This window comes from Protopterus annectens, chromosome 9.part0 (assembly GCF_019279795.1).
Source record: "Protopterus annectens isolate FY-2018-M chromosome 9.part0, PAN1.0, whole genome shotgun sequence".
In the NCBI taxonomy this organism is placed as follows: Eukaryota; Metazoa; Chordata; order Ceratodontiformes; family Protopteridae; genus Protopterus; species Protopterus annectens.
The window spans coordinates 276,976,858-276,986,569 of NC_056743.1; the positions used below are offsets into that span (position 1 = coordinate 276,976,858).

At 42.3% G+C, this 9,712-nt stretch overlaps 1 protein-coding gene across 1 annotated transcript in view; it reads right to left on the reverse strand.

The window, feature by feature from the left end:
- Positions 1–9,400, reverse strand: part of LOC122810515 (receptor-type tyrosine-protein phosphatase beta-like) — a 50,305-nt gene extending 40,905 nt beyond the window's left edge. The window contains exon 1 of the mRNA XM_044082096.1: positions 9,135–9,400. Within this exon, the coding sequence (XP_043938031.1) occupies positions 9,135–9,264 (130 nt within the window). The 5' untranslated portion in view covers positions 9,265–9,400. The remainder of the gene's footprint in view (positions 1–9,134) is intronic.
- Positions 9,401–9,712: the final 312 nt, after the last annotated feature.

Consider the following 9,712-nt stretch of genomic DNA (forward strand, 5'->3'; position numbering starts at 1 on the left):
TGTAGGAAATATTTAACAGTTTAAATAGATTTAGCTTTTTCCTCCATCTTTTTAAGTACTTCTTCTGCTTTCTTGCCAAGGTCTTGGTTTATGGGAGCATCCAGTAATTTAGCTTTAACATGAACTGGCAAAGTTTGCTCCTTAAGCCAAGCGTGCCTTCTAAGTACAGTCCCAGATACAGCAGCCCTGCAAGATGCCTCTAATGAATCAAAACCATATTGCAAAGTTTGTTTTCCAACTTGTTCAGCAGAATGCATTAAACCCGGTAATTCTTTATTTTCAGCGCAGTCAGGAATCAACATTATTTTCTGTTTAAACAATCCAATAATATGCTGCTGACACTTTAACATATGAAACTGGCAGCTTAAGGCCCTAATGGCCAAAGTAGCAGAAGTGTATACTTTCTTACCCCATCTGTCCAAGGCCCTGGAATCTATGTCAGAGTGGATAGGGTTTTTGGCAGTAGTAGCCTTAATGCTATTGGGTCCCTGTGAATGGTCTCAGGATCTGCAGTCGGAGGAACTTGTGAAAGTCAAGTACTCTGTAATGCCTGTCAGATTTTCTGGGAGCAGAAGGTAAAGTGTCGTCAGCCAGGCTAGATTCCAAGAAGGCATCGTCTACAATGTCCAGTACAGGAGGGATAGCTAAAGGTATGTGTTGAGGTAGGAGTAAGAATTCCCTAAGCCTCTTTTTGGAGTCAGAGTAATCCTGGCTTTTCCAGAGGAAATGCTCCCTAAGAGTATGCAAAGTTTCAAAAGAGAAATCCTCTTAAGGGGAAGCAGAGGGAATGGAGTCCTCTGCATCAGCATCCTCATAGGTAGATAAAGGCAACTCCTGGTCATCAGAGAAAACAGAAGTTTCAGAAACCTGATTAAAAGAATCAGACGTTAAATCAGTTCTAGGTCTCTTAGAGGGAGAATGGTGGCTTCCCCTGATTAGAGTAATAAGGTCTTCAACCATTTCTATCATTTATTTAAGCACAGGGGCCTGACCATGTGGACTGGGCGTGGATCGAGTTTTAAGCCTTGAAGAAGAAGATGGCATTGGTTTAATATGCAAGTCAGTAGGCCTGAATACACCCTCATAAGCCATTGCCTGTACAGCAGCTCCGGCCCCATCCAAGGTAGAGACATCCGCAGGTTCCACAGTCGAAGAAGCATCTCGCAGCATACCGGACTCTGAATGGGTCTCAGTAGAGGCCTGCGAATCTGAAGTAGCGGGTATCAGGGGCTGCGAAAGCACCTCACTGAGTACCGGCAAACTGATGACTAGCTTAACAGAAACATCGTCGGCAGCTTTGGACCTATGCGGTGTGTCTCTCTCTTTATCTTTGCACTTTATTTGAAATGTCGGTAGTCGGGTGGCTTACCGAAGCCACTTCTGGATAATTGAACAAAGTACCAAAAAATTTAGATGCGAAAATGACCCGATAAGGACTAATTCAACGTTTGAATAAGGCACAAAACCGACAGTGAGGTATTGGCTTTCCACAAGAATTACAACTAACTTTTACTGACATCAGTTAAAGCAAGAAAAAGGATCCCCAACGGGGTACTTAGCTTTGTTGAAGACTTCGGATCTGAAACTCAAAAATGAAAATTTCAAGAGTCGGACGACCGGCACTTGGGAACTGCTTCTGCTTAGGGCACCACACAGCAAGAAAGACTGATGTAATGGTGTCGGCTGCATGCTTTATACCCCTGACTACCTGACGTCATGGAAGTTGAGACAGCAACCGACGCAGGACCCAAGACTTTGATAATCAGGCCGACTGAGGGCTACCTGCAAGCAGATAACCCAAATCTAATGACTGCAACAGTGAAACATGAAGAACATTGTGATATTATCAGAATTAAAAAAAAAAGATATGCACATTTTACTAAGCAAGTAAATGCTTTTCTCAATTCCAACTGGAAATAAACAACCTTATGAAAGTTCACTGTGCAAGATTGTAAGGTTTTCCTGCATATCAGTTTAAATAAAGAAAACGAAAACATTGTGAGATCCTTAATAGATCAAGTCTGGAAAGATGAGGTAGAAGCTCCAAACAGACATCAAGAATATGTTGTTATAAGATTTCTCTGAACGATCAGTTTTATTCATTACTGATATTGTCACAAAATAAGAAGTCACGATCAGTCTACTTGAAGATGACCAAAGGAATTTGACATACTGAAGTTCAGAGAGACATGAAATCCTTTCAGGTGTAGTTACATACGGTTAGCTTCATTGTATTTCACTGTGCAGTCAGTGCAAAGAAGAATATATTATACTACACTTAAGCCTTTTAATGAGTCCAGCAAAATGAGATATAAGATTGTAGTTCCTGAACAAAAAACATATGTTAGAAAGTTTCAGAGGAGAAAACAGGAATCATCAACATATTGTTTGTATCAAATTAATGAGGTTTTGACTGCAAAATGCAGCGTAGCATTTGAGAGGCGAGGAGGAGGAGGAGAAAGAAGAGCAAATGGGTGTTCCAGGACAAGGACCACCAGAAATGCTTTTTACACGCAGAGCAGCTGGTTGGATTAAACAGACCTAGCACTGGGAAAACTGGTATTAGAAAGAGGTGATGAGGAAGTTAAAAAGATGAAGGCTTAGTTTTCAACTAGTCTGAGCTCATTTGTTATATGCCTTACAGCATGAAAAACTGTGAAATGATTTTTAAGATAATTCTCACTGGTAAGACCACTGTCAAAGACTAGTAATTCCAATGTGAGCTGATATTATTGTCTCTTCGGGTACTAATTAACATTTCCACTAGGAAAAAATTGATTAATTTATGAATCAAGAATATGAAAGACATTAATGAATTTTTATCAGTTATTTTACTGCTGTGCTGGTCTTATACCAACTACCTTCTCTATACAACTAATGATATTTGCGCTGAAACCCTGAAGTACACTGAAACAATACAAAGCGTACAACATCATCATTCCTCAGAAAGTGTTTTATTCTCCGGGGGAAGCCCACATTCATTAAACATTTAAAATACATTTTAAGCACTTACTATAGAAGTACAGTATTACTAAAAGTGTTTTAGGACACAGGGGCTAGCTGACGTTCATTAAATATTTAAGTTAAATGCTGAGCTAAGGTCACTTACTCTGTAGTGCAAGATGTATATATAATCTCTTTCATCAGAACTGTGCTACATATACATGAGGCATTCTGGATAGTATGATATCAGGAAACGTACAGTTGTGTACCTACCATAAATGTAGATGTTCGAGTGTATTCACTGTTGCAGTCATGACACTTGGGTTATCCTGCTGGCAGACTACCCGCAGTTGGCCTGAATTCCAAAGTCTTGGTCCGGCGTCAGTTGCTGTTGCCTCTTCCCTGACATCAGTACGCCATGGGTATAAATGATGACGCCAACGCCATTTTCTTCAGTTTTTCTTGTCCCAGATGTCAGGTGCCCCCAAAAGGATAGGCTAAAAATTATGCTAATAAAAAAGCATGCACTAAAATACAACATTACCTTCATCTACAAGCAGATACACCACATAGGTTGTATAAAATAGAGACGTACAGATAAGTCCCAGCAAAGAAAGGGGGATGGTGGAATACACACGAACATCTGCATTTATGGTAGTTACACAACTGTACTATGTTCATCGTGTTTTACTGTTGCAGTCATTACACTTGGGTTGAATCCCAAAGCTGAGGTTGGGTGGCTGGGCCTGAATAGAATTAGGAGTGTCTATGAGGCCCAGCAGAACTGCAGTGGCAAAGCCTGCTCTGGATTTAGAGTAGAGAGGTAAGTGGTAGTGCTTGGTAAAAGTGTGCACTGAACTCCAAGTTGCAGTCTCTAAAATGTATTTGGTTGGTACTCCTCTGAGGAAGGCTGCTGAAGTGGCTGCTGCTCTGGTTGAATGTGGCCTAATGCCCTTATTGCCATGTTGTGCATAGCGGAAACGAATGCAGTGACCTATCCATTTTGAAAAAGTCTGCTTAGAGATAGCTTTTCCTTGTGATCCTGCAGCATATACCACTAAGAGCTGCTCAGTCTTTCTGAAAGCTTTAGTTCTGTCCTAGGAGAGAGAAGTGTAGCTGCCTGTGTATGTCCAAAGAATGTAGGAGTCTCTCACCCTTATTCTGTGGGTTTGTATAAAAGGTATGCAAATTAATGGTTTGGTTAAGGGCCACACTGGACACTACCTTAGGCATAAATGTCGGGTTCGTCCTCAGAGAAACCCTGTCTGGATGGAAAATGATAAAAGGCTCCACAGCCATGAGTGCCTGTAACTCTGAGACTCATCTTGCAGAGGTTATTGCTAGAAGCAGAGCTGTTTTCCATGATAAAAACATTATCTTAGCTGTATTGGCTGGCTCAAATGGCGGCAGTGTGAGTTTTTCCAAGACATGGTTGAGGTCCCATGCAGATATTGGTGCTCTCCTTGGGGGTCTTAAATTTTGGGCCCCTCTGAGGTACTGTCTTAAGCAATGGATGAGAAAAAAGAGGTGGTTCCGTATTGTAATGAGCTGAAATGGCAGAGGCATGGATTTTAATTGATGAAAAGGATAGGCCTTTGTCCAGCATCTCAGTTAGGTATTGCAAAATCTGAGGATTATTTGGTACAACCGTGTTAATTCCTTGTGCCTGGTTCCAAACACAGAATCTCTTCCATTTTTCTGCATAAGATTTTCTGGTACTGGGCCTTCTGGCCTCCAAAATAACATCCATCACTGCTTTAGAGAGAGGTGTGTTCTGAATGGCTACATTATCCGCCATGCTGCCAGATTTAGGGTCCTGAGTTGGCTGTGCAGGATCCGATTGTTTTGTTGGGTCAGTAAGTAAGGAATTAGAGGTAATGTCCAGGATGGACCTTGAGACAAGCTCTTTAGGATTGGGTACCAGTGCTGGTGGGGCCAGTCTGGGGCAATCAAAATTATTTTTGGCTTCTCTTGTCTGACCTTTAGGAGTACCTTGGGGAGGAGAGGCAGAGGAGGAAAGGCATAAACTGTTAGGGTTTCCCAGCTGAATGATAGAGCATCCACTTTCCATGCTAGCTTGTGATAAATCCTTGTGCAGAACCTCTGCAATTGGTAGTTGTGGGGGGAGGCAAATAGATCTATGTCTGAGCATCCCCATTCCTTTGTTATCATGCTGAAGACTTGTCGATCCAGTTTCCACTCGCGGGGATCCGTGAGGTTTCTGCTTAATTCTTCTGCCAGAGTATTTATCTTTCCTGGCAGGAATTGTGCTTGCAGGTGCAGTTGATAAGTCAATGCTGTGTCCCACAAAGTCATGGCTTGTCTGCAGAGGGGGTAGGATTGTGTGCCTCCCTGCTTGTTTATGTACCACATGACTGTAGTATTGTCCGTCCTTATCAGTAGTTGTCCTGGATGAAGTAGATCCTTGAAAGCTGTCAGGGCATTCTAAACAGCTAGCATCTCTTTTTAATTGATATAAAGATGCCTTTGGCTTGTGGGCCATGTGCCCTGAATACATTTTCCTTCCATGTGGGCTCCCCATGCATAGCCTGATGCATCTGTTGTTATTGACTGTCTGGCTGTGGGTTGGTTGAATGGCTGTCCCTTGTTGTGGTGACAGGCCTGTGCCCACCATCGAAACTCCTGTTGCAGGCAAGGAAGGAGGGTAATTAATGTTTCCAGGCTGTGGCAATGTCGAGTCCAAACACTTTTTAGATACCATTGTAGTTTCCTCATATGCAGTCTGGCATATGGAATTAGTAAAATGCAGGATGCCATGAAGCCCAAAGCCTGCAGACATTTTCTTGCAGATAACTGTGTCTTTGTTGCCAACATTTTGAAGTAAGAAGTCAGTTGCCTTTGTCTGTCTGATGTGAGATAAGCCATCTGGCAATTGTATTTAAGCTTGCACCCAGGAATATTATCTCTTGAGAGGGTACTAGTTTTGATTTATTTTCGTTTACTGTGTACCCTAGGCAAATTAATAATCTTTTTACAAATGCCAGATGTTTTAGTAAAATGTCATTGTTCTCTGCTTGAATAAGGCAGTCGTCCAAATAAGGATATATTTGAATTCCTCTTTGTGTGCAAACTGCAATTATTGGTGCCAGGCATTTTGTGAAGACCCTGGGTGCAGTAGATAAGCCAAAGGGCAGTGGAGAGAATTGGTAGTGCATTGAGCCAGCTATGAATCTGAGGTATCTTCTGCAAGACTGTCTGATTGGTACATGCAGGTATGCCTCTTTTAGGTCCAAAGTTGCAAGTCAAGCCTTCTTGCCCAGCATGGGCAGAAGCTGCTGCAGAGTCAACATTTTGAATTTTGGAACGTCCAGAAAAGTATTTAAAATAGACAGGTCCAGTATTGGTCTCCAGGCTTTGTCCTTTCTGGGTACCAAGAAAAGTCTCGAGTAAAATCCTTGTCCCTGCTCTTGCTGTGGTACTTGCTGAATGGCCCTCATGTCCATGAGGGATGAAACTTGTTTTTGCGCCTCTGCCCATTGGTTGTGTGGCAGGTCTGGCATACCTTTTGCCCTTGGCAGGGTGTGAAAGTGGAACCTGTAGCCCTGGGACACTATATTCAGGACCCATTTGTCCTGGGTGATCCTGTGCCAATTCTGAGAAAAAAGTGCTAGTTTTCCCCCCAAGGGGACTGCCAAAGAATAAGTGTTTGGTGCTGGCAGAGGAAAGTCATTGGGACTGCTTCCTGTATGGCTGCGATTTGTCTTCTCCTCTTTTGGAGGAATAAGCGCCCCACTGTTTAGGCCTGTATGAGCCCTGGGGCTGGGGTCTGCCTCTGGGGCATCTGAACCTTCCTCTTTGTGGCCTGTCTGACACTGGAAAGGACCAGTTCTTTGTGGGACAGTTCCTGCTAAATCTGGGTGGCTGTACCTGTAAGAAATCCTTTACTGTTTGCATAGATTTCGCTTTGTCCTCCATTTTCTTCAACACCTCCTCTGCTTTAACACCAAATAAAGTATTATGCTGTAATGGAGCATCTAATAATTTTGCTTTAACATGATCGGGCAGATTCTGTTCCTTTAACCAAGCATGCCTCCTAATGATAGAACTCGTAACTGCGGCCCTGCAAGAGGCCTCCAGAGAATCAAAACCACAATGCAATGTATGCTTTCCCACTTGTTCAGTTGCATGCAATAAATCCTGCATTTCCTTATTTTCTGCACAATCAGAATTAATCAACATGTTCTGTTTAAGTAGTGACATTAAGTATTGCTGATATTTAAGCATATGAAATTGACAGTTTAATGCCCTCACAGCCAAAGCAGCAGAAGTGTAAACCTTTTCCCCCATCTGTCTAGTGCTCTTGAATCCCTATCAGAGGGAATAGGATTTTTGCAGTGGAAGCCTTGACCCCTTTGGGACCTTGAGAAATGGTTTCTGGGTCAGCAGCAGGGTTTTTATAAAGAAATTAATGTGAATCCGGAACCCTGTAGTATCTGTCTGGTTTAACAGGGGCAGGGGGTAAAGAGTCAGGAGAAAGTCCGGACTCTGAAAATACATCATCCACAATGTCTAACACAGAGGGAATAGCAAGAGGCCTATGCTGAGGTAGTAAAAGGAAATCTCTAAGCCTTTTCTTTGATTCTGAGTAGTCTTGGCTCTCCCAGTGGATGTGCTCCCTCATGGTAAGCAGGGTTTCCCCAAAAGAATAATCCTCAGGAGGAGAGGCTGAAGGGATAGATTCTTCAGCATTAGAATCCTCATAGGGAGGAAGAGAGTATTCCTGCTCAGAGGAGGAGTCAGAGGAAATGGAAACCTGATCTGAAAATTAATATTCTGTCTCTTGCCTAGGCCTCTTATCAGGAGGGGGATGGGAACCCCTGATCAAGGTAATTAGGTCTTCGGCCATTTTGAGCATCTGTTTCTTAGGCATGGAAGTCTGTCCAGGAGAATGCTGTACTTGTTTCTTTGTCTTCAGTGCTTTAGTCTTTGTCTTTGAAGCTGTGGTTGGCTTAACATATAACTGTGTAGGACTGAAAACACCCTCAGAAGCCGATGCCTGCTCAGCAGCTCCGGACCCATCTGAGGGGATAGTTTCCGAGTGTCCAATACCTTGAGTATCCAGAGGCCTAGTTGGCTCCACATGGGAGTCGGCAACGGCCTGTGGCTCTGAGGCAGCAGGCGTTAGGGGCTGCAAAAGCGCCTCACTGAGAACCGGTGAACCGGTGACTGGCTTAGCGGTAGCCTTTTCATCGGTTTTGGACCTCGGATGCCTGTCCTTTTCTTTTTCCTTGCGCTTTTTGTGAACTCCGGTCATTGGCTGTTCTGACGGCATTATATAGTTGAATCTTCGGCCAAAGTAATGAAAGGCAAAATCGTATCGACGCTTAATAGTGCTTTGGTTAAATCTAGTGCAAAACTGACAGCTAGCAACGTTGTGATCAGGGCCTAGGCAAGGAATACAGTAAGAATGAAAATCCTTATGAGGTATTTGCTTCCCACAAGAAATACAATTGTTAACTTTTTCTGACATCGGTCTGGAGCAAGAAAAAAGTTTCCCCAACAGGGTACTTAGCTTTAATGAAGACTTCGGATCTGAAATTCGTCTTTGAAAATCTCAGGAGTCGGCCGACCGGCACTTGCGAACTGCTTTTGCTTCGGCACCGAGCGGCAAGAAAGACTGAAGAAAATGGCATCGGCTGCATCTTTTATACCCCTGGTGCACTGACGTCAGGGAAGAGGTGATAGCAACCGACGCAGGACCAAGACTTTGGAATTCAGGCCGACTGCGGGTAGCCTGCCAGCAGGATAACCAAGTGTAATGAATGCAACAGTGAAACACGATGAACATCAACACTGCTTTATGTTTAAGTGAAAAGTTATCTACTTAGAATGCTGAATGTTACTTACACTGATATCAGAAAAGGTAGCACACAGAAGTCAGAATTAGTAACACTGTAAGTAAGCTTTTGTTACAGACGTCATGAAGAACTATATGTTAACTTAAGGAATTACTTCTTAAGGTAATAGAAAAGAAATAACATGTAGATTAATTGAGTGAAGTACTGGAAAGGAACATGATACTAATAAAGGAGTTTGACATGTCGTGCATGGGTAAAAACAAATTAATCTCACGTCACTGTATTAAGGGAGTCATTCTACAACAACTGGACAAATGCTTCTAACTCAAACCCTGAAGAGAAAATCAGACTCAGCAATTCAAAAGCACTTACTTGTAGAACTACTGGTTACTACACTGTCCCCTGTAGTGATGTTGTCCAATGAAACTGCTGAAATGCTGACATTGTAGGATCCACCAGGAGTCAGTCCAGTTATGGTTGCAGAGTCAGTCATTACACTCATATTTGTCAATGAATTTCCACTAATGTTAAAAGCATTAACAATGTAGTAGCTGTGCTGTCCAGAAGGAGCAGTCCATGTCAGGAATAAAGTATTTGTTGAATTATTTCTGACAGAGAGATTAGTTATTTTCTCAGGTCCTGGTACAAGAGAAAAAGAGTTGATTACAAGGCCATCCTCTGTACAATCTCCTACTGAAATAATGAATAAATTACAGTTGTGTAGTTACTGGTTATGTAATATTTTATGGTAAATTATCACGAGTTAGTAAGCTTAAGGTATTTAACATGAACTTTGATCCAAAAAAATATAGAGAGAGTTACATTTCTATGTGGTGATACAATTAATATTTTTCCCATGGTCAGTGTCTATGAATGTGAGTATTCTGTTCTCAGTTGATATATTGCAGAAGTATATACATATGTAGTATTGTATTATATGCAAAAATCGG